Below are 25656 nucleotides of genomic sequence, written 5' to 3'. Positions count from 1 at the left end.
TGGTGGCGTCTCTAGAGGAAAAGTTACAGGATCACCATAGTCAGACCACAGTGATCTGAGCCATTGATCCCAGTATGGTCACCAGTTTATCATTATCATGGCATCGTGTTTATTTACTTGGAGGGGGAGACGACTTCAAAGCAGAACCTCCTCTCGATGTCCTCGCATGGTTTAACAGAGCATAGCCGGAGGTCCTCCACTACCACCGTCAGAGAATCCTGCAAACACAAAAACATCTTCTCATTCCTGATATCATCAACACAGAAAACAGCCATTTTCCTTCTAGAATATACATTTTTCCTGACCAGCTGTTGGCTCCCCCTGAGGGTACACTGAGACCCGAGAGGTTAAGCATTCAGGCTAAAACAGACAGAGCAGTTTTTATTTTATGTTTATTAATCTCTGACCTGCTTAACATGCATAATTCAATGTAGATCACCATAAACAGCACTACTAAATTCTCACAAGCCACATCATCCCTAAAGAAAGCTGACATGGACTAAAGTGGACTTACCTTGAGCTTCTTCTGATAGACCAGCTGACTGTTTTGTATGGAGAACCACCGTCTAGACAGAGGGAGAGAAATAAAAACATTTGAAATGGGATGCATCACATCATCACAACCTTTTTAAGGTATTTTACTCTTTATTAGTAGTATTATAAAGTTTCTAAAGTAGGTCACCTCCTCTGTTTTTTGGATTATGTTTGGAATAACTGACTAAAATCACGGAGCCAAACAAATCTCCTGTTTTATAAAGAGATTCTCTAAGCCTTAAGAGATACAGGACCTTGACATATGGTTAAAAGCTCTGATCCCAGAGAACAAACCTTTGAGCTTCGGCTGGCTCCATCAAAGTTTGGTTGGCTGCTCTAACATATTCATCCCTCTATATTAATAAAATCTTAATAACACCATGAATTCACCTTTAACAGCTTCTGTCTCTCCTAATCTATCCTTTGCTTAGGAGAAAGAGTCAAGCAAGCCTCCAGCAGGTCCTGGTGATGTATTGACGTCACAGTTTGCGTGATTAATGCATTATGCATAGCATGAGCTAGAACTGGTCCCCACTGAGGACTCGGTTAAATGCAGAGAACACATTTCCCTACATTAATAAAAGATAACATAAAACATTTACCATGTATTTATTTACAAATGTATTAACTATGACTATGCATCTAGTCTAGAATAATTTTTTTGTTCCTTCTGCTTCAGGTTTTGCATTAAGAAACTCTTTAATGGCCCATCTATGTTAAAGGAAGGTAATAAAAATGTATCTTCAAGGCTCTTTCTGACTGGAAATTCAAGATTTTATCCTCTTTAATTGAATCTGAGATTTTACTTTATAAAGACAATTCATTATATTTTCTAAATTATGTAATTAAAATGAACTACTAATAAATTCTAGTCCTATTAGTAAATAGGAATTTTCTTTATTTCTACTTAACCTTTTTCCTTCATGTAGTTCCTGCCTATTATGAAGTATTCTATTGAGCAATATATACTGAGCCTGCTTATTAATGCCATTTGTTTGGTTGTGTTTATTGTTTCGTCCATAACTACTCGTTTTTAAGATATTTTCCTAACTATTTTCTTTACTCGTCATTTCACCAAATTATTACTAGTACTTTCGATAAGTTTGTCATTTTTGTGACTTAAAATATTCCCTTTAAAACTTCACTCGGTTTTCAGAGTACCGGGGTTACCCTGGTAACCAAACTTTTCTTTATTGCGTGACATATTGTATAATGAAAGTAAAACTGCTTTGTCAGATCTCTTTGAAAAGGAGATGAGGCTTACGTAGCATAAATGTTTGTGTGGATTTTTGTAGTTACCTGTTCCAGGTCTTAAACGCATTGCTGGCCCTCTTGAACAGGTAGCCCTCCATCACCACACCATTAGGAGCATCCACGTTAAACTCCACCTTCGATTCGTCATAGGAAAAGTCCTGAAGGAGAAGAAGGGCAAAATAAATCCTGTCTGTCACAGATGGAAGCCAAAGGCCTATTTACTGCTGGCAGGGTGTCGTTTTAACCTGTTAATGGCCAAATGAGGAAAACCAAAAATTTTTCTGTAGTGAAGAGGCTGCATCTGAGGTATTCCTCAAATACCAGCATACATACTGTATATAAACCATCTGAATCATCATAACTCGTGTGATGTAGAAATGGTCACATGTGAAGCTGCATGCCTACTAACTCTGTGGCACATTGGGAACAGATGTGACTGTGATGCAGATTATTACATAAACACAGTGATTCATGTGAAATTCGCCTTCAGCCTCTTTCATGACTGCCTTTACTGCTGGCCAATGGAAAACAAAAGCAAGCAGGTATGCAGGGGTGAAGGCCAAGTCGAGGCCCTGAAGGGTTGCAGGAAGAAATCATTTAAACTTCAGTGTTTTGGTAACCTACATTCTTAAAAGTAATTTCATATGCAGCAGGACAGAATATTAACTTATCCAGTATTAAATTTCAGCTTTGCATGCATGCAGCCCGGAGAAAATAGCAGACCTAAGCGTCCCAGCAGAGCGGGTTTTAGGCTGTTTCTTGTTCAAATGTAGAGAACACATGAGCGTTTCTGCTGACGCGACCCTTCAAACTACTCTGCTGTTTCATAACAATGGGGGATATGCACACCATTAGCTTCTTGCTGCTTGTTTAAATAATAGAACAACTTGCTGCATTACACACGTCCCCGTTTTGAATATATACACATGAATGAATTCCAGAGCAGAGACAGGGACTTTGAGCGGAGTAACCAACAACTCATGGAGGCTCATAGGAAACAAAAAAACAAACAAATGCACTTGAAAACTTAAAAATGAGTCATTTATAATCATTTTGTACGCACCTCCTGCCTAAGCTTCAACAAACAGTAGACATAAAATCTGTCCAACTCCCAAAACTTTCAAAAAGGACTGTACATAAGAAGGAGTCCTTCAAAATCTTTCAAACTCAAATCTGTTGCTTTCCGTTTGCAATTAAAGTAAAAACTTTTACTACTTTTAGTATTATCTAACATACTTAGTTATATTATATTTACAGGATAACAGTTTTCCACAAGAAAAAGGGAAGTTAGACATCCTTCGATGTAATTTTCAACGATAGTTACAATTACATGACAATTCAGAGTGGACAGTGACACCCCAGAACCCCCCTTTTAGCCCAGCCCATGCACAGACAGAGAACACTACAGGCATTGATATCACGGAGTCACAGTCTGCTGCAACCAGTCAACACAAATCTCGGCTAGCACCTGAGGAAACTATCACATCAGCAACTCTTTAATATGAAAAACTCATCATGTTATTTCTTTCCACATCCTCCACCACTTCTCCAAGTTTAATGAAATATAGTCAGGTAGACTTACAGTAACTTTATTAAACAAAAACAGCAATGAAACATAGCAAACATACCTTTGATTAGGCTTCCAATCAACAACACATGCCAGAAACCAAAATGAGATGACAAAATAAACCTGCTACAAATGGATGATGCAAAATTCCCACGCAAATCCACAGTTCAAAGTTTGCATGAATTTGAGCTTTTTCTGCATGACTGCATTTTCCTGTGTCCATTGCTCTTAACATTAATACGCATGTACGCATGTGTTACTGAGCATTATGACTGAGAGTTTAATCGGAGACTGTGCCAAGAGACAGCTATGTTAGAGAATAAGTAAGCTAGAGATAAAGGGAGAAAGCGACAGGATGTTATAGCACAAAGCATTTACCAGCACTGCTTCCTTTAAAGTAATAGAAAACAAGAATAAAGATGAATAGTGTGCAAAACCACCCACCAAACTACGGTCGAACCGGCAAAAGATCTTCATTCTCAAACGCTTCAAATGCTCCGGTAACATTAAAATGCACAAAAAAAACTTGTAAAACGGCTCCTGAAAAGTGGATTCCTCAGAGTAAAAGCATGTCTGTCTCCGTGCTGCAGCTCTCACGCTTTGTGCTGCTGCAGTCCGATGAGTAATTCCAACACTGACATGTGTGCCTTCCACTACAGCCACCTGCCTGCCACCCTGTGAGCCTCCAGATTATAGCTAATTACCATACAGCTGCCAATGTATCCCTGGCAGGGAGGTGTGGAGGAATTGCGGACTTTGCTATGCTGTCCTGTAGCTGCTCTTGACCCTCCAAAAAAGCAAGTTTCAACTCCCTAAACACACCTCCCTTACTGAAGAGGACCCACTGAGAATCCAACAGGCAGCCAGCCAAGACCCCAAACAAATCCTACAACTGAAGGCTTGATTTACCGGCCACACTGACAGCAGCTCTGCCCACTTAAATCCCTGAAATGTAACTGATAAGCCGGCGAGAAATCAAGTCGACACAGCTTACCTGCACATCGCCGCACGCTGGAGGAAACACTGAACAAGCTCTGCACTCTGCAAGCTTTCAAATCCACAACAAAGATCATCTATTTTTAATGAAGCAACGTCACACAGACCAAAAAAAAACCCCATCAGTGAATTATTAAACAAGCAGCCGGCCTCAAAGTATTACGAGCAAATATGTAAACTGATGTGGAACAGCAGGCAGGAAAAAGAAAAAACAGATGGGAACACTGGATGATGAAAACACAGTGTCCTGATACTTCATCCACCTGCTGCTCCTGTACGCAGGTTGGTGTGCAAACCTAATACACCAAATGGTGAGCCCAGTTGGCTGTAGTGATTACACAGTCATCACTCATCTGCAGCATCCTTCTGTTCTCATTAATACTACAGTCTGACTGCTGTCATACCTGTAAGACATCTGCTTAGCCACTTCCCACTAATCCTCAACCAACCTGCTTGGTTTTTTCTACAAGTTTCCTGAACATCCTTTAAAATACTAAACTGATACTAAACAGTCTCCTGGAACTGATCTGTTATGCCAACATGAAGGAAACAACCACAACAAGACAACAACAAAGAACGGCACTGGTCACACATTAAGGTTAATGCTTTAATTGAACAATGAGCTTTAACAACATCCTCAATAGCAGATGTTGATGGATTAGCAGCTACCTAAATCCCTGACTGGGCTATAAGAAAACTTTCCTGTGGAAATAAAGCTTCTCCCCAAATACCTGGAAATTTATCTAATGAGGTCTGAGTGTTTGGACATCATCTAATCTGAGAAAGGAGAAAAGTATTTACACAGAGCAGATCTGGGGCACCTATTACTTCAGAAAATGTTAAACGGGACAAAAAAGAATAGCCATTATTGCATTTTTTGCTTGGAATTTTAATAAGCCAATAAGTTAAGAAACAATTCTGTTTTTTTATTTAACAAGCTCTCAAGGAAAATATCATTTAACTGGAGTGACGTAACCAACTTACAGAGGAAAATATTTCATCATTACTAAATCACAAACAACCATGTGGAACACCTCATAATTAAAATAAACTTGGTGATGCATAAGGGGCAGCAGGCAGAACTCCGCTGGTTACCTAAATCTAGGATAGTAGGCAGAGCTTGGACAGGACTTCTCCATTAAACCTGTGGTTAAAAATGAATGGCTCTGGCATTTAGCTATCTGCACTGTGCAATGTGTACCCACACAGCAATAGTGACAGTTCTCAGTTGGAGTACTTTTAACTCCCTTTCTACCCCCCAGTTGCCCCTTTGCCCTGTGTAAGTTTACACAAACCTTATTGCACATGCTCAGTGTGATGAAGAAGAAAAGAGACCAAATGACAAAGTAGGCCAATACTGATCTAAAAGCAGCTGACAGTAAAAGAGGCTGAACATCCTACCCTCAAATCAAATCATCAAATGAGCTTCAGGGAAACTAGACATTAATTATTATAATGTATATAAATGAAATAACCCAGGGAATCAGTAAAAAAAAAAATAGAGAAGCTGACTGATTTATATTATACTTTAAAAGCACATTCTGTGGTAAAATGTTAGACCGGTGTCTATTTTAGTACACCACCATGATCTCTCTGCAGAGGCCCATGTAAGAGACAGGTTCTACATAGGCCTTTCAAGCTAACTTCAGTGTTTCTAATTGTTTCGTATAAATGATTCAGGATGCACTTCAGCTTGCCCTCAAGGCTTCAGGAGTCCAACTACAGCTGCAGAAAACTTCAAAGGAGTTTGCCAATGTTCCCTGCTAACACTGTGGGCTAAGCTGCAACCGCCTCCTCTGACACTAAAATAAAGAGGTGCTTGAAGTAGAAAAACAGAATTCACATGGGAAGACAGATGAAGGCATACTCACCTGCATGAGGGTCTGGGAGGAGATGGTGGCATTTGAAACATACAAGAAGAAGAAAAGAGAGGAGAGCATTAGCACCACCAACAGCAGACTGGTTAAAATGAGGATAATAGGCTAATCTTTCAGTTTCAGCGTGCCTCTGATTATCCTCATTACTGGATTTCCATCACTTTAGGAATGAGAAACAAAACACACCTATTGAAATAACAAAATGTTTTCATTCAGTGCGGTTTCAGCTAGTTTATTTACCACTACAGGCCCCTTGGTGATCAATGTTTGATGAAGCTTAGTGTCTAACAGATCAATAACTGGCCCCACATGCTACCCATCCCTTCCCTGTGGGTCTATCCTCAGCCCAGACCACAATGCCTGGAGGCTGACCAGAGCTGACTGACAGATGGTCACTGATCCTGGGGTCCAGACGATCCAGACCCATGCTGAAAATAAGTCTTTGTAAATTATTAAACATGCCTGCCATGCCTAACCTTGTCGATTTTGTTTTTGGGAAAATTATTAGAAAGCCAATAATACTGACAATTTAAAAAAATAAACAAGGTAAGTTATACTCTATTTACTCCAAAAGTTGGAAAATTGAGTGTCACAGCAGACACAATCAACAGAAAAAATTGCAAATTTTTGAGACAATTGAGGATTTTAAAAGGGGAAAAAGCTCAATTTTAGTTACATTAAAAGTTTATAGAAAAATGTAAAAACAAAATTAAACATTTGTGAAGCAAAAATAAATAGTAAATCAAAGAAAATACAATAGCTTAATAAAATAAAGGAAACAAGGCAAATAGTTCAACAAGGTAAAAAAAAAAATACAGTAAAGAAGAACCTCAATTAAAATATGTTAAATATGAGAGCTCACTGAATAAAAAAATAACAATTAAGTAGTATTTAGTAGATACTACTTAATAGGATTGGTATTTTGTTATGAAACCGTAGAGTTTCTGTACATGACATTGTGGGATCGTAGCTAAAATAGTTGTTAGCTAATAATGGTAAACAACACAAAGAATTGACAGCTCTACTTAAAGGTGACAGTGTTTTGACTCTACAATATACTTGTTGCTATGCAACCAATTAAAAATAAAGACTTGATGAGATATAATGTTTAACCTGAAAAACATTTTTATTTAACCTGTGTTAAGGAATAAACCTAAGTTAGTTCAAACTATCACCTGTTAGCATGCTAATGTTAGCTTATTATCACTAGTACTAATAGCAGTTTTTGTTCACTATAGCTAGCTAGTTTATTATTCTTTACTTCTGGTTTCTATTGCACTTTTTCATGACTGCTCAGCTGCAAGTGTTTGCAGACAAGTCCACATCTTCTATACGAACTACAGACCACCGTGGCAATCTGCCTGTGATCAAAACAATCACAGGCAATGTGGCTCAGCACCCTCTGTGTGACAGATCTCACCCATTTACAGCCAGAAGACACCCAGAGGATACAGTGTTGGTAGAGTCAAGTTTTTTTTTAGAGTCTTTTTATGGCACCAAAATACAACCCATACAGTCAGCACTTTACATGACTGCTTATAAATCAGCTTATAAAAGTGCTGACAGTTACCATTCACAGCAGACAACAGCAGGATTAATATCTGTTAAAACACTTAAATCTACCTGCTTTAATGCTTTAATCAATGCCTGGAGTTTGTTAGGGGGATTAATCAAACATTTCTCAGCTGCACAAGTCTAATCCTTTTCCAGCCACAACAGATCAACTGGTCCAAGTGGCAGACTGGATCTCAGAGGTGTGATATAGTATCAATGTGACTGGAAAGTCAATTTAATTGTGTATATTTTTCCCTGAGTGAATTTGAAATATTTTATTTCAATTTATTGTATCATAATCAGCTTTTATCTATTTAAATTAGTTCATATTTTACTTTTATTGCATTTAATTTTATTTCACAATATTCCATTACATATTTTCTTATTTATCTCCTTCAAACTATTTTATTTTACTCCTTCTGTTATATGTTTTTGTGGGGGGTTTTTTAATCTGAATTTCATTCATCTTTATATTATTCTGCAAATTTGAGATTTTGTTATAGTTTTTTCATATATGGCATGACAAAAAGGAAAACAGGGAAAAGGGGTAAAAAAAAATCTAATCTCTGGGAAAAATTAATAAGGAAAAGCTGTAAATTTACAAAAGAACGAGTGATACAATTGCTAGGACAAAGGTTAATTTACAGAGACAGGATGAAAAAAATGGCCAATGTATATGAAAAAAAACCTAACAAATTTGTGAGAAAAGGCTATTTTGCAAATATAAAAGAAAGAAATAGGAAATTATATAACAAAAAAAGGGTTAATTTATGTGTGAAAACAGACAAAATTACCAGGGGGGAAAAAACGTGCAAATTTCTGTAATAAACTGGGAAGAAATAAACTAGCATAACATTTTTTTTTTTGAAGAGAGATATTACACGATACAAAGTCCCCAGAGAAATGGTGTTGTTATGTTGGCTCAGTGATGAGCACAGATGGCAACATTACAAAGCAGAAGAAACAATTTTAAATGAAAACTCCAATCCAAGACCTTTGACCTGTGACATACTTTCTTTTAAAATCAAACTTAGTTTATTAACTATGTACACGTTCTATTTAATCAATCGAGGGAAAACAAAAAAAGAGGAACTCACCCTCTGCTGAATCGTTGCATGTTTGTGCTCCATTTCCCTCTTCTCCATGGCTGAATCAATCACCAGCTGATCCAACTTAAAAGTCAATTCACACAAAAGAAGAAAAAAATCAGTTGTTTCAGTATTCATTCTGCTGTTAAATAACTAAAATATACTGTAAATCCTGTAAATACAGTCAGAGCTGGGATGATTCAGATTAGCTGACTATAACTGAGCCTTTTCGGGTAACCGAGAGAGTTACTAAATGGAAATTGAAATTATGTAACAGGCTGGTATCAATAGTTAAAATGAGGACCAATCAAACCAGGGTGCCTGAGGAAATGAGTGGTGGTGAGAACAATCACACCTCTCACCTCTGCAGCCAACTTCTTCATGTAGGGGTCGATCTCATCCAGCAGGTTGTAGCCCTGCTGGAACAGCGAGTACTGGGCATTCATAAATGACAGCATCTGTGTAGGAAATGAAAATTAACTTTAAGAAGTGCACAGATCCTTCATGCTTTTTTTGACTATATTAAAAGAATAAAATATCGGCTTACAGCATCTAGGATCTCAAATTTCTTCTTCGCCTGAAGTACATTGATCTGCAGAAAAAACAAAAATGAAGTGTTTATAATTAACAAGGGAGTGGTCATTCACCCCACCCACTGACATTTTGAATTATAAAAATATTTCTTACCATGAATTTGCAAATATGTCTGATTTCATATGTAAATTCTAATTTATATAAATTAATAAAACCCAGAAGATAGACTGCATTAAAACATTATTAGTATTAGTATAAGTATAATATGGTCAAAAATAACACCACTCTCCTTTAAGTCACTCAGGGTTAACATTATCTTTTAGTTGAAGCCCTTAACACTAAATATTATTTGACACAAACTATTAAGTTAACGCCCTCTGGTGGACATTATTATCTATCTATAACATGACCAACAAAAATAAACATCAGCTGGCCCTATGATGGGTTTGTTTCCTTCTCACTGCTGTAACAAACAGCCCTTATGCATCAGTTGGGACACAGAATGCAAAGCCTTTGCATTCTGTGTTCCAACTGATGCAAACCTAAGTGATATTTTGTGCTACGTTTAAGAGGTTACGTCCATATAGAGCACATCGCCCTGCAGCTTTAACCTTTTCCACCTCGAGACACTTAAAGTTAAAACTCAATAGATTAAGATGTCTAAGAGCTGTGAGAGAAAGCTGCCGGCAGACAAACTGAAGAAAGGAAAGAGGGCACGGCCATCACGGCGATCGCTCTGAATCAGTCTCCTTTTGTTCCCGCGGGCAGTCCTGGTAAACGTGTGGGCAAAATAAGCCCATGCTAAATGCGACCAGAGCAAAGCATGCGCCACTCAAGCAGAAGGGCTCTGGCAGACGACGCTGCAGGCTGACAGGCTACATCATGGTCACTTTCTAATTGTAATGGCAACAAGAGGCTGTCTCGTGGGGGTGCAAATGAGTCTGAAGGGATTACACTGCTTCTTAAAACTTTACTCTTTTTGGGTAACTGAAACTGAAAATGATGCTCAAAATCAGTGCCTGGGTGTAGTTTTCATGATTTGTTACTCGGTACATTCTTAGATCTTAGTCCAGTGAGAGTATTTAGTACATCTTATATGTTGTCTTTTTTCTTTTTACAGTGTTTTTCTGACCTGTAGCACGTAGTCCAGAGCGAGGTGTCGGTAGCACTTGCGGGTGATGCTCAGTGCGCTAGTGGCTTCTTCGACCTCGTGAGGCTTGTTCCTGGGTGCCTGAGCGTTCTTCACCTGTGCTATTTCCATGTCCTCACGCACCCTGTCAAAGTGCTTTTTTGTCTCCTTGAATTTTCGAACATCCCTGACAAACAAAATAGAACAAAATACAAGTGAGACATTAGCGTTGCAGGTTAACGTTACGTCTGAAAAAACGTGTCTGGGCTGCAAAATGTTGTAGCCTGTTCTATATTTAAACACTTAAGAAAGGTTTTTGGGGGTAACAAGGACATGTAGGCCTTTTAAAGGTTGTGGAGTAATCCTTTTCCCACCTGTATTGAATATTTTATACATCTAAATATCTACAGGGATACTTCAGCAAATTGTAGGTTTACTTACTCTTTCACAAAATTGTGCAGCTGTTGCTTTACAGACCGCTGGGCTTGATCAAACAGGATCTGAAACAGGTCACAAATAAGACATTAGATGAAATTTATAATACTTTTAGACATTGCTAGTTCATTATTATTTATTCTTTGGCTTATGTCACCATAAAGTTATTATCACGGGATTTCATTTTGGTCATGGAAGCTGTGACCAGTAAATTTAACCAGACACTTTAGACAAGAGGACCAGAACCAGCCTGCCAAAGGGAGGGTATACATTCTGGCTTTTTCGCAGTTATCTCATATTCAATTTTACAACAATGATATCACCCATGACCAGCCATACTACCCCAATGTAATTAATATACATATATATAAACTAATAAAAAGCAAAAATATTGACAATTATACAAGGGAACAACTCTGGAAATATTACAGAAAAAAATCCTGGCTAATTTGCGAGAAGAAAACAGGAGGAAATTTACAAGAAAAAAAAATTTTTAGAGAAAAAAAAAAGGTCAAAATTTACTAATGAAATATTTGCAAATTTACAAGAAAACTGTATTTCAATTTTACAGGAAATTCTTTGGCGAATTACAGTCAAAGAAATTTAATATATCAGAAAAAAACTGCCAAAATTTATAAAACAAATCAAATAAGGATAAGTTTATGAGAGCAATGTATATAATAGATAAACTCTTAAAACAGACTATTCAATTAAACAAGAGAAGTACTTTTAGTGATTTACATTTTATCATTATTGCTTTTTATTTCCTACTCTAACATTTCTTTCATCGGGCTGGCTTAGTGTGGAAAACATCTCATTGCTCATCATCATTTTTGTAAATGCATCATTTATAAAATGTGAATGCTATTGTTTATGTGGTCCACAAAGTAAAAAGCTTTCGACAAACCAGTCAGCAGACTAATATTAGAATAACTCTAAATAAATAAGTACATATTGAAAATACCATATGTTGATGCCCAATCAAATTAGTGCAGCAAATGTATATTTATTGTATTGCGTGATGTATGAACTTAGTTCAAATTCAGGATGAAATGTAATGTAGCATTTCTTATTCCAAGTCTTTTGGAAGAAAGCGACAATGTTCCTATTGTGATATGACTTTCAAAGTAACCAGCAGAGGGCGACAAAGCCCAGCTGTTTTCAAAAGATGCTCGTAAATTATGGAAATCAGACATTAATGCCTGTTTGAATGAGTGGAGAGGCAATGATGCTGTGACTCAAACACCCCTGCTCCAACACAATAACATGCTGCCTTCAGTTTGGCGTTTTACATTCGAGATCCCTCCTCTTCCCTTTCATGCTCAGAGAGTACAGTCAGTGTGCAAGAGCTGCTGCTGCTAAATAGGTCACTCGGGCAGAGAGGGAGGGAGTGAGGAAGTAAGCAAGAGGGAGGAGAGGAGGATTCTGGTACAACACAACACTGCAGTCTGCATTCAGCACAGGGTACAAACCAGTCAAACTGCCAAGGCCCACGTGTCCTTACCACAACCGAGCAGTTAGACTGCTTAAAGGGTTTCACCCTCATCCCGCTAGAATAATTGGATACATGCGTTTTGGTATGGATTAGAAGATTTGAGTTTGCCAGGCTGTATAAATAGGCTTATGAGTGTTTTAACTCAGGGATTATAGGCGCGGATGATGGGAAAGACACTCTGCTATTGTTGTTGCTGTAAGCTGTGTATAGAGGGTATATGACAGACTATTAGGGTCAGTGATGGAAAAAAAAGAAGACATTGTGTTGGTGGTTGTGCAAAAACACAGTTTTTTGTTGTTGGTTTTTTTTATCTGTGGCCAATACACCAAAAATGGTCCCATAGTTCCAGCTTTTTCTCTTATATTACATTTTCTGTTTTAAAAATTTTGCAGGATTTTCATTGATAATTGTACAATTGCCACAGCCAAAATTTGCCATTTTTTTCTTGCAACATTTTTTTCCCTCCTAAATATGTCATTTTAATCTGATAAAAAAAACACGAGTTATCTCATGAATTTGCTGTTTTTTGTCACAAATTTGCCCATTTTGTTGTAAATTAACAAGTTTAATCTAAAAATTAAAAAAAAAATGTCAGAAAGATTCTACAAACTTAACTGTGGGTCAAATGGAAGTGGTACTTTTAAATGGATTCTCTTGATGCCTCAAAGAAACGTGTTTGTTTTGATGGTAGCAGCCCACCCATTCGGCACTTTGCTGTAATGCTAGTGAGGCTAGCTGAGTAACCTTTCCTGCTTCTTGGAAAGTAAAATGTTTAAAATGGCACCCTGTTTGGCAGTAAACAGGTCTGATAGTGCATATGTGGTCTGCCTGTTTCCCTGAATGTATTTTAACAAGCTCTCAGAAAAGTGAAAGTGGTAGCTGGAAGTTTGGGCCATCAGGAGCTTTCTCAAACACGTGATGCCTAAAACACGAAAATCAGCAGTGCAGTGGTGTATGGCGGTCATAAACTCTCCAGGGTTGGATTAGTTTAAGCGTCGAGCAGACAGAACTGAGGTGGACTGCGGTTTAGAGCAAACCGCAGTCTTTAAAAGTTGTGGGCTCACCCAGCACACCTCTGTGATGTTTGTGTGCGGCAGGAGAACTGCTGTGAAACTTCCTGGCTTGGGGGGAAGTGCAGCCTGTTGCATTCCGGAGCTATTTTTGTGGCAAGCTGACACCCTTGTTTTACCGGACCAACATGCATCAGGTTGTCACTGCATAATGCAAATGTAATGTAATATGGGGGTCTGGGGACTGGTTATGATTTATGAAAAATGATGGAAATTGTCAGACTGGACTTCAGAGGTTGATTCCTACCTGTCACACTTAAAAAACGGACCCAGTTTTCCATCACTTCAACTTTAGTTTGAACCTAAAGTCACAGTGTGGAGCTTCAGACTAATAAATACAGAAAATGTGTTTTTTCCATGTTCCCATTTTTGGTTTTTATGTAGTCAGAGATAAGATATTTCTGTTTTGATTGTCTCACATGGCTCCACAGAAACACTGTTTGTGGCCTTAAACTATAGTAAGCATTAGGTAATTTGGAGGGGCAGAAAAAGCTACTAAAGATCAGAAGCACTGTGACAAACCAGCTAACAGCTGGTGGTAGGTAACAGACACTGGCTTGCAAACTAGTTCAATTTACATAAATATTATGTTTTATTTAATTTACATTTTTTTCGATCTAGACTAAGAAAATACTTGGAAAGTGTAGATTTTTAATACAAGTATACGGATGCTTTATCTTTTAAACATCAAATATTGGCCTGCTATACATTAGCATGTAGTTAATATACTAACTGTACAACATCTAATTGCCATCATAACTGTATTAACAAAGCTGGAATACAAAAGACAGAATTACAACTTTTAAAAAGTATTTTTATCCTACATTTCTCATAAGTTTAGTGTTCAACAGAATACTGAATTCTCTTTTTTCATAATCTTAGTCATATATTCAATTTTGTTAATTTTTTCAAATCTTATTTTATTACTGTTATATTATTCTATTACTGTTAGCCCTGAAACAGGCTGGTGCCCTGTCCTGGGTGTATCCACCTCTTGCCCTATGGCAGCTGAGATAGGCCCCAGCCCGCACACGGCCCTGAATTGGATAAGCATAAGAGAATGAATAGATGGATGGATGACTGTTATATATGACATTTTTACTCACTCACAGGATAAAGCCTTCAGTATAGATCTGTGGAACTTTTAACAATGTTTGTTTTTACTGTATTTTTTATTGTAACAACAAAAACTGTATGATTCTATTGTCTATCTATCGTTGCTTAATGGCATCCCACCTGACAGACCAGCCATGTTAATTATGACAGAGTGCCACTTTGTTTTGACTTGAAATCTTCTTAGCAGTTAAATGTTGAGAGCAACAGACATTTCATTTCCATATTTGACAGATAAGCACAAACTGTAGAGTTAATGTCAAACATAAGTAAGTCCAAGAGTATCTGGCACACCTTCAGCATGCTGACATCAGAGCTAAGGAATGAAATGGTTGAAGACACCATTACAAAAGACTACTGTACTGACTATCACTTTTTTAAATCCCTTCGCTGATTCCACCAGCATGTTCAGACAGAATGATGTGATTTAGTCAGTCAAGCAATTATCTCAAGCCCACTCTGTGCACAAGAACACCTTTGTCAAATCGGAGTGGGTAAAAACACACTGTTGTTTTTAGACTTTATCCAGGAAACCATGCATGCTTCGTGTCTCTAGGTTTGGATTTGACTGTGAAACTGCAAGTGCGTTGGGTAACGACTTGTGACTGAGAATACTACAGTTAATCCTCCTTTCTTACGGTCAGCAGAAATTACAAAACCAAAATGCAGCATTTGAGCCCATAAACTCCGAGCTGGGAGCCAAAGGCTGTTGTCCCACATACTTCTATACAACCAGATTACATAAAAATGGATTTAATTAAAGATGTTTTAGGCTGGAAATGCAGGACAAAAAGAAGCACTTATTTGTATGCACTATGGGAATGTTTTTCCTTTTTGGAAATTATTTGGATTGTATATGCCAATGGTTGAAGTGTGATTTGTCCAGGGCACCAATGATCTATCTCCTTGAATGCATTTATAAAGAGAGCACTGATGGTGGGTCTAGTGACTTGTGCCAAACTAATCCTTTTGTTTTGGAAAGAATCTCAAACTCTGATAATAAAACTCCAAAAGGTTGATTCTGTTCATCTGGACGTATCGTTTTCAGTGGGACTACGTCCAGATGAACAGAATCAACCTTTTGGCATTTACTTACCTGGAGGATTGAGTAAGCATCAAGACATTCTGACAATGAAAATTTGGACTGAACAAAAGGACACTGTTGCTTGTGAAAAAAAACATTTGGGAAGGGTCATTTGTAAAAAAAAAAAAAAAAAAAAAAGGGGATGGTCAGGGAGCAATCAAACAGGTTTTATGAGTTATTATCTAAAGACAACGGAAAAGCATTTTGTGATGCATGTCTGACAGCATGTATTAGATATTTGGCAAGTGAATATTACCCAGTAAATTACTCTAAAAATTATATTAATCCACATCAGTGTCTTTGAACTTCACTTTTTCTTTTTGTTGTGTTTTAATGTTTTGGATTTAATTCATTTCAAATTCTGAAGTATAAAATTCAGAATCTTCTTTACAAAAGTAAGTTTTTTTGCAATCACATACATCGCCCCCTGCTGACCTTTAAAGAGGATGCACATTTATGGCACTTTCCAGATCAACACGCTACACCCATTTTTTATACTGTTTAGAGTTTTTTCACATAATTTAAAGCTACAAACAGCAGCTGGTTCCTTCATTCAAAACTCTGGAAACAAGGAAAAACAGCTAAGCTAAGGCACCAGTGAAACAGGCCTAGAGACCAGTCAGTGACCCCTTTATCTAATTACTTTTGTCACTAAGAGGTTACTATGGTTGTCAAAGGTTTACATGGAAGATGCAGACTTGTCCACAAACACTTTCCACAAACTGGTCATGTATAGATTTAAAATGTGCTGCTTGGCACAGCTTTTATTTTGAAGGTGAATGTTATCCATTTCTGGCTTGTAAGTAAGTAAAGTAAGTAAAACTTTAGTTATATAGCACCTTTCAAGATAAAAATCACAAAGTGCTTCACAGAAGCTAAAACCTAAAAATAAAAATCAACCAAAAGCAAGTTTAAAAAGATGAGTTTTTAGCTTGTGGCTTGTGTCTCAACCGTTAACTTTCACTACAGCTGAGGGAGTAAGTGTGGAAGTTCTGCAGAGAAATCGGCGATTTTCATTGGAAAAAACTGCAAGGTGACCACAGCATCTGCTAGCAACCAAAGCAAACACAAAGAGGTTTTTGATGCAGCACCCTCTTAGTGACTGATTTTAACTCGTGCCAACATCGTCCAGTAACTACGCTACGTGAAGTAGCCTTTAAATTATATATCCCTTGTTAATTAATCCACTTTAAATATGCTGGTGACACCATTTTCTTTCTTTAACAGGTGAAGACATTAAGACTGTTTCAATTTTTTATGTTTGTGTGCCTTTAAAAACATGAGATGGATCCATGGGATGGATGAAACACATCACTGAAAAAACAAAGAAAGTATATTTGTTCAAGAAGACTGTTGCTGCATAGCATGGGTGATAAATAAACAGCTGTAAAAACTGATCTTAAGAAATTGAAGCATAGATCTAGTTCTGCAGCCTTATCTAGAATAATCTGGTCTGCAACGGCCAAAAAGGAAATTAAAACTACTCACAAAAATTAGAGGCAGAAATCTCTAAGGAATCTTAAAACAACAATGAGCCTTACTGCTATTTAACTTGATTTCCATGTAGTGGTGTATCTAGAAACACCGGTTGATAAAAAATAGGCTAATTCAAATTGTATTATAGCAAGCTGGTTGATTTTTTTTTTCTTTTTGCACGAAACCCTAAACATATTTTCTCCGGACCGCAAATCCCATCCGTTTTTGCATTATGACCTCTTTCCAGTGCACAAAGATTCACTCACATCATATTCTCCCTGTGTCAGCCCTCCCCCTCATGCCTAATGTATGTTCAGAGAGTCAAACACGTGTCAATAATTTATCGAGTATTCAAATGGAGCTTTATGGCCCAATTATGTTGATGCTGCCGCCTGTGAGAAAGAAAAATCTGTTGTGAAAACTTTGAGGGGAAAAAGACTCTCAGGATTGGAGCTATACTTGGCCTGCTGGTGACATTCACACAAACAGAGCCTGTTTGTTCTGTTGTGTGGTACTGGACTGGCAATAAAGCCAAGCTATCAGGAAATGGAAGGAAGCAGGGCCAAGACTCTTTTAAACTTGTCCCGTGTATGTGCTCAGACGCCGTTTTGTATTTCCTTTCTGGATTTTAAAGGCATCCGAGTATGCCTGTGACAAGGGCGGCTGGCACTCCGTGGCCACATTTGTACCATGCCAGATATAACGGTCATCATTTCTTATTCATTGACGCTCTGCTGGAGTCCCTTGACTACATGAGCGCCACGCAGTAAAAATCACACACAGTGTCGTTTCTGAATAAAACACAAAAATACTAAATAAATTAAAAATAAATGTTCCTACACATCATTCTCATATCTCAGAGGATTCCCTTCTATCACAGGGTTTCTGCAGGATTTTTAAAAACCAACATCAATTAGTGTATTGAGATCAAACAGTGCTGAAATGATGCATTATATCTGGGTTTTTATAAGCAAGCTATAACTACTAGCTGCTCACGATTATTTAACACAATTATTAAAAGTAGACTAAAAGTAGTCTATTCATTATACTTAACAACCAAACAAACAAAAAACTTAATCTTAATTTTTGGGGATTTTCCTGAACTTTAATTATACTTCAAATGAGCAAATGAAATAAATAAATATGAAGTTAATTAAATCTGCCACAGTCTGGTGGGGAGTGAATTTGGACTTTTATGGAGAAGCAAAAGAACAGGATGTGCTGAAAGGCAAAACGGGAGATTTATTGAAAAACAGACTGTGGCACAATAATCGTTTTATCAGCACGGCCCCAGAGCCTCTTTGGTGGTAATTCATCAATACTGCTTGAACTATAACTGGAAACTAGAGCGCTTTCTTTACCTAAACTGTTGTTGCTTTCCCACCAATTCTACAAACTCATATTCAAGTATCTCATTAGAAAGATTACACATTACAAAACTTATTCTTGCGTAAATTAAATTTAGAAATGAGCCCCTTTCTTTTAGATGGCCGACAAAGCTCATCTTGATTCTCCTTCTGCCTCCTTATGTGTACTTTTTTCGTTTCCCACAGGTGTGAAAAGTGTGGCTGAGCTTACACTCCAGTGTTTGTATTTGTTGAGAAGGTCATGAGGATCAAGCAGCAGGAGGTTAACGGCCGCTGTGGGGATTGAGGTTGTTAAAAGAGAGTTAATTGAGCTTAAAGTGGACTTTAAGCACAATTAACAATTCCACCTTCATATTCTCGGACTCTACTAGAGGAGCTTTGCATGATTTACAGTTTAAAAATTTCCTTCTTTTTGTTATACTGCCTCCTGCCAAAAGAAGATTTTAACTGCTGGTGGATGGAGATAAAGGTTGGGACTCTCAGATGACCACAGAAGAAAGCTGTTGATCACTGACTCACAGGCGTTACCTGAACATATCCTGACTGTATTATTTGAAACTGTGGGCATCTCTAAAGTGCAATGTTTTTCTGGCATATGAAAAATGTTGGCTTTCGACCAAAGGGAAATGACCAGAACTGCATTCACGAAAAACTGCATTTACATGCAAAGTCACCCATCCAAAGGCCTGGTTTAAACTTGTAAAAACCCTCATTTATAAAAGACAAGAAGGAAAATCCTTATAGTTCCCCTTTAATAAACAGGAGAATTATCTTCGCTGTGAAATGCTAAGGTTTTGTTTCTGCAATCTCAGCCTCTGACACCGACTGCACTGTTTCTGCCAGGAACTACCAGGAAATGGAGATGATCCTCTTCCTTGCACTTCAGTTCATTTCAGTTTCACCACTATCTCATTCTTAGTTTCTGTCTACAAAAGCAAAAATATTTCAAAACTTTCTAAATTTATAACAGCTTCTAAGGTTGTTTTTTTTAGAGTACCTATACCTAGGGCTGTGCGATATGACCAAAATCTCATATCCCAATATAAGAATTCTATCGTCCAGATAACGATATAAATCACAAAAATGTAACATTTTCTTTAAATTCTGTGAATCTCGGGCAGCTCGACTTACGGGAAGTGTTTCCAGCTGCGCGTCATGTAGCTGGAGTCCAGTGTTTTAACAGATGCATGAAACTACACATTTTCAGACATAAGTTGTAACAGCCGCAGTTTTCTTTGTGAGTATTTATTACACAGCGTGCTGCGGGGAAAAGCCTGTTCTAACGTTTGAGTCTAAGGTTTATTTTTTAGCACCTAGCGGCTGTTTTTTACTTCTCATCCGTAAATAATCTGCTCTTTCACGTGATTCAGTTTATTTTGAAAAGTCTCAACAGGATCTTGAGCTTTATTGTGAAAGGTCTATGTGGAACATAAACAAACGGACACGCGATGGTTTTACCGTGGTTGTTGCTAACGACAACGCATAAAAACAGGCGCTTGTCCGTCAGTAGTGTCGTTATATAAAATATAAGAGAAAGAGAGAACTTAAAGAAATTAATATAGCCACTACAGGGACCATCAAAACGATGAAAAAATATTGCCGTAAACGGTTTATTTTGCGACACCACGAAACAAACGACAGCGTAAAATGAAACGATAGATGTTTTTATATCGTCATCTGATATATATAGTTATATCGAACAGCCCTACCTATACCTATAACAGAACACAAAATAATGATATAGTGACAGACATGCACACATGCCTGTAAGACACTGACATACAGGTTTATAGGCTATACAAGGCTTCTTCTGTCAAGCAGCTGTTCAACCGACTCAGTCCATTAAGCCTCCATTTGTAATGCTGACCTTCTTCTCTGCTTCCTGATCGGCAGTGAAGGAAGAGGAGGGAGTCGCTGATCTGCGACGACACATCTTTCTCCTCTCCCTCTCTTTCTCTTCTCTCTTCCCCTTCTCTTTTTTATTATGAATATATTTAACTCTGAATTTTGCAACCATGCTCAAAAAGTCTCCCTTGGATATCAAACACTGCTTATATGTCCCATTTAATAGAAAATATCCTTCTTGTCAATTCCTAATACAGTTTTATTCCTGTAATATCAGCCTTTAACCCCATCTGCATTGTCTCTTCTAGTGTATCCACTCAGAATTTTTGCATTGTGGAATAAATAATATTAAGACTTCTTTGGAAATCAAACATTCTCTGCATCAGCCATTATGACATATGGAGTTCCACACAAATTTATTCTGGGGCCTCTACTATAATACTATATACTACTGTCTACAGGAGTTTCCAAGTTAGTTTCTTGGTTGTTTCCAATCAGCTTGCTACCACTTGAGACAGTGTTAGCAAGCTCCCACTGCTTCCTTGTGCATTAAATAATACAGTATGAAGTGGCAGGTTTTGTTTATTGCTACTTTTTGTCTTTAATCCCCACAGTTGTAGTTCATATATCAACTTGTATCAACTGTGACTTTTTTGTTTTTAGATCAAAGCTGAAGACTTCACTTCGAGAACTGTTGACCTCTGGTACTGTCTGAATGCAGGACAGCTTGTTACTGCGCCGCTGTACGCAAGCAGTGTGAATGTCTCCATTGTAAGTTTAGATGTGCTACATAAATAGAATTTAGTTATTTATTTCTTATTGCATTATGACTTATTTGTACAAGCCTAAAACAGTTAAACACAGCGGAGCAACATGAGGAACTCAGGAGTTAAGGAGGAAGAGTTATTTAGACATTACGTGTGCCTTTTCACTGACTTGAGAATACTTTTTTTTTTCACCTTCCACTTTTTACCAAATCTTTACGTTATTTAGATGTCTGGCCAAGTTCAACATCTTTTTAAAAAGCATTACTGGGTGTTTACACACCGTCAAAATCTTTAGATGTGGTTTAACCGGAAGGTCGCCGGTTCAATCCCCAGGCTCTCTGTCCTGGTCGTTGTGTCCTTGGGCAAGACACTTTACCCTACCGCCTACTGGTGATGGCCAGAGGGGCCGATGGCGCGATATGGCAGCCTCGCTTCTGTCAGTCTGCCCCAGGGCAGCTGTGGCTACAACCGTAGCTTGCCTCCACCAGTGTGTGAATGTGAGAGTGAATGAATAGTGGCATTGTAAAGCGCTTTGGGTGCCTTGAAAAGCGCTATATAAATCCAATCCATTATTATTATTATTATTATTATTATTATTATTATAACTGAAATACTGTGGTATTTCTGAGGGTCTGCAGAAAAACTGGACAAAAATCTGTCTATTTAAAACCATTGAACATTATTTGATCATTAAAACCTTGAATTAAACTACAAATTTGATTGCTTACTTGTGAGTGAGAAACCCAGGAGGATTTCTTTATTAGGCTTACTAAAAGGAAATGAAAAGTACCTGCCAATGGGAGATTTTAATAACCTGGCAACCGTAATTTTGTTTTTATAAATGGCCTTTAAATGAGCTGTAAAGGATAATTTAATTATTCACTAACCATTAACACAACCTTTATTAAAAGGTGCCCCGTTGGTGAGTATTTCCATATAAAAACAACCTAAGGAGACACTGTCAGTGTCTGCCTTTCAGTGTGAGCTGTATATACTGACATTAATGCAGCCACAGATGGTTTCAGTGACCATCAGTGTTAAAATAAAAGGAATAAAAGGCCCTAATGTAGCCTTAAATGCCAGTTAAAATTCGAATGATACCACTCTGTCTCAGTATAATGTATATAGAGTGCATGGCTGGCTTACCATGTGGTAGTTTATGATCTCTTGCAGGCTTTCCCCGCATTTTTCCAAGCACTCCTGCACAGAAAATAACAAAAACCAGTCTTTAACTGCACAATACATCCAGAAAAATTCTCATAATAGTCTCACGCCACAATAGTTTCATTTTTGTGAATAAAAGAAGCAAATAAAATCTGTCAGAAACTAAAACCATAATTTATATGAATTCTGCATGGAAGAAAATAAAAAGATCCACAAAGCTAAAAGTAAGTCTAAGCTGGTTAATGTCACTGAGCTGTACCATGTACAGGAAAAAGAGCTATAATTGCAGGACTGATTCATGCCATTTATTTTTATTCGTTTACAATGGAAACTACAAATATGAACAAGGCTTTAATAAGAAACTCACAATTAGTCATACAGTTGAAGCCAAAAAGGCTTTTAATAGTACTTAATGTCAGTAGCAATGAAAACAGTTCAAGACGCCGGAGTCGTGAGTCGAGCCAAGAAGTAAGTTTCCAGGCCTGATTTGATCCTCGCTGACTAATCTGTTAGTAATCAGGTTTGTTCACACAAAAACAATGTCCGAGGCTTCTCCTCGGACATTAGCTGCTTTTTGAGGCTAAAAAAGGCTGATTTTTTTTTTTGGCTGATTTTTGAGGCTAAAACCTTCCACAACCATATCGACTAAAAGACAAATGAGGCCAATAATACCAGATTAAAGTCTGTGATGGATAAAACCGAGGCTTTGTTTCAGAATCTCACCGAGATCATTACGTCCTTCTTGCACTGCTGAGACAGATCCCGGATGCCGTTGACAAAGAGCTTGTTGGCGCTGACATAGGCCTTTCCTGCTTCGATCATTCCACTGCATAGCTTCACCAGCTGTGGACAGAAGACAGACGAGGGGTTAAATGAAAGATGTTGAAGCTTTCAACACACGCATCGTATTAGCAGGGCTGTAGTTCAGCTTAAGGAGATGACGATGGGCAGGCCTTGTATATCAGAAAGAAAAGAATCTGTATAAGGCCAAGGCCTAAAAAAAAAAAAAAAACTGGATTCATTTAAGAAGGAGAGGTCATTTTAACCGCTCTGAGCAAGTCTTGAATGGTCAAAAATAAAATAAATTAAAAGAAAGATGTTTACAGCCTGGCACAAAAATCAAGGTTGAATTTTTGATATTATCCATCTGGACACTAGAGTCTGAGGTATAACTAACTTCAGTCACAGGTGTTGCAACCACATCCACGTGTTCACTTGCACCATCTAAGGCAGGGGTCTTGAACTCCAGGCCTCGAGGGCCGGTGTCCTGCAGATTTTAGATCTCACCCTGGGTCAACACACCTGAATCAAATGATTAGGTCATTACCAGGCCTCTGAAGAACTTCAAGACATGTTGAGGAGGTAATTTAGCCATTTAAATCAGCTGTGTTGGATCAAGGACACATCTAAAAACCTGCAGGACACCGGCCCTCGAGGCCTGGAGTTCGAGACCCCTGATCTAAGGGTTTTAAAAGCGATGGTGTGACAGCAACTTATCAATCACAACTCGTTAGCCAAAGACTATATCTTGGATACTTCTCCTCTCAAATGTTGACTGAAATTAGCAAATAGGCCTATAAACAGAGATTTACAGAGATCACAGGAGAGGGCTGTTTTCCTATAAATATCCTATAATAGTTCCAGTATCTATTATTGTAACTTGACTCTCTGCAGTATAACTCAGATCTAAAAAAGTAAAGTTTATTAAACAACTTATGATGGATAAACTGCAAATAAAAACATGCTATTTTCCCTTAAATGCTCGTCTAGCAAACCTCAGATGTGATGAGAAAATCCCTGCTCATGCAGTTGCACATGAATGGGGATGCGACCTGGCCAGCCAGCAAGCAAAATTAGCCTTTTCTGGTCCATCTTTCAGTTTCTTGTAAACCTAGCGAAGCATTTAATCTCAGGTTTTATCATTTACAAATATATGTACAAGTGTCTTTTTATCTATTTGCTTTATTGCTAACCTATAATAATTCAAAGAAGGGATACTGTTTGTTTATTTTATATGAATTTGCTTTTGGTTATGTTAATTTAAGTTTTAAAATTTTAGTTGAATAAAAAAAAAGAAAATTCTGGATTGAAATCTTGGCCTGGTTTTCATATGGTGTTTCCCAATTGCACAACATCGAATGACAGTTTTGCATATGAAGGTGTTGCAATGAAGACCTGCCTCCAGGTATCCATGAAGAAGAGTGTTGATGAGTTTGAGCAGGGTTAGTAGAAAGCCAGTTGACATCTAAAGAGCATATCGAAATTACAACGTTAAAATAAAATCATGGCAGCGGCATCGTGTTTGAGCGGTTAACGCTGTTGCAATACAGAAACATTCCTGGCCCAACCTGCAGGTCAGCTGGGGCCATCTATTGAGTTTGCCTGTGTGGGTTTCCTCCAGGTGATCCTCCCACAGTCCAAAGACTGGATTGCGGGTGTTAAAATTATACTGCATGTCCATGCATGTCTCTTGAATGTAAATAAAGATCGCACTTTCTCCCATGTGTCAACACCTATGTGGTAAATAGAAGTCTGCTTAACATGAGGCTCCGTGTGACCCATCACTGAGGTACGATCCACGCTTAAGGCCAGCGGTTTTTATAACTCAACATCACATGCTCGAGTCACAACACTCAAGCTTTTGTTTCTCTGCGTTTTCAACTCGTCATCGCACCTGAGCCCCAGACGGGAATGGAGTCATCCAGCTGCATGTGTGCTGTCTATCCATCACCTGTGTTCACATATGGCAGTGTGTGCAGGTGGGCTCCGTATGTCAGCCCCTGACATCAGCTAGCCACCCTGCACGCATGTAAAAGAGCCAATGTTATCCAGGACTGGATAATGGACAGCAGACACCGGCAACTCAGCATGAATGTTTTTGTGCATTTCCAAGAACATTTTCTCTGTCAGCAGGTTTTTTCTGTCTGCTATAACGGCTGCTTTGTTTAGCTTCTGGTTTCATGAGAGGAAAATTAATCTCTTCTTATTTTTCACTCTGTGTTCTAATGCCAGGTTTTCTGCTTTTCAGCACCCGTCTTCTCCAGCAAGACTCATTTCCTCCCAGCTGCTAACCAGACATGAATCTGATGTGGCCTTTTCTTTGGTTTATAAGCAAACTCACCATTAGCCTAGCATTATGACTGAAAACAAGGCTTTACCTATCCTGCTATTAATAATATTAACAAAAAGCTTGCTAAAGCTCACCAGACAGCCAGTCTGCAGCATTCCCCATAGATTTGCAAAGAGATTTGTGTAGAGATAGACTGAACAAAAGTATAAAATTGCTTCCTGGTCTTAAAAAAAAGAA

General features: G+C 38.0%; 1 protein-coding gene across 5 annotated transcripts in view; it reads right to left on the bottom strand.

The window, feature by feature from the left end:
* Window positions 1–25656, bottom strand: part of LOC101467505 (arf-GAP with coiled-coil, ANK repeat and PH domain-containing protein 3) — a 73287-nt gene that overhangs the window by 12840 nt on the left and 34791 nt on the right. For all 5 annotated transcript variants that reach the window (XM_076878637.1, XM_014407457.3, XM_004560355.3 and 2 more), the window contains exons 3-13: window positions 23073–23192; window positions 22332–22385; window positions 10975–11033; window positions 10537–10720; window positions 9418–9462; window positions 9233–9328; window positions 8880–8954; window positions 6223–6234; window positions 1834–1946; window positions 515–566; window positions 118–218 (exon numbers count right to left, since the gene is read on the bottom strand). In XM_076878637.1, the coding sequence (XP_076734752.1) occupies window positions 118–218; window positions 515–566; window positions 1834–1946; window positions 6223–6234; window positions 8880–8954; window positions 9233–9328; window positions 9418–9462; window positions 10537–10720; window positions 10975–11033; window positions 22332–22385; window positions 23073–23192 (911 nt within the window). The remainder of the gene's footprint in view (window positions 1–117; window positions 219–514; window positions 567–1833; window positions 1947–6222; window positions 6235–8879; window positions 8955–9232; window positions 9329–9417; window positions 9463–10536; window positions 10721–10974; window positions 11034–22331; window positions 22386–23072; window positions 23193–25656) is intronic.

This window comes from Maylandia zebra, linkage group LG20 (genome assembly GCF_041146795.1).
Source record: "Maylandia zebra isolate NMK-2024a linkage group LG20, Mzebra_GT3a, whole genome shotgun sequence".
Lineage (NCBI taxonomy): Eukaryota > Metazoa > Chordata > Actinopteri > Cichliformes > Cichlidae > Maylandia > Maylandia zebra.
The sequence above is the reverse complement of the archived record's forward strand: the minus strand, read 5'-3'. Positions and strand labels throughout refer to the sequence as shown.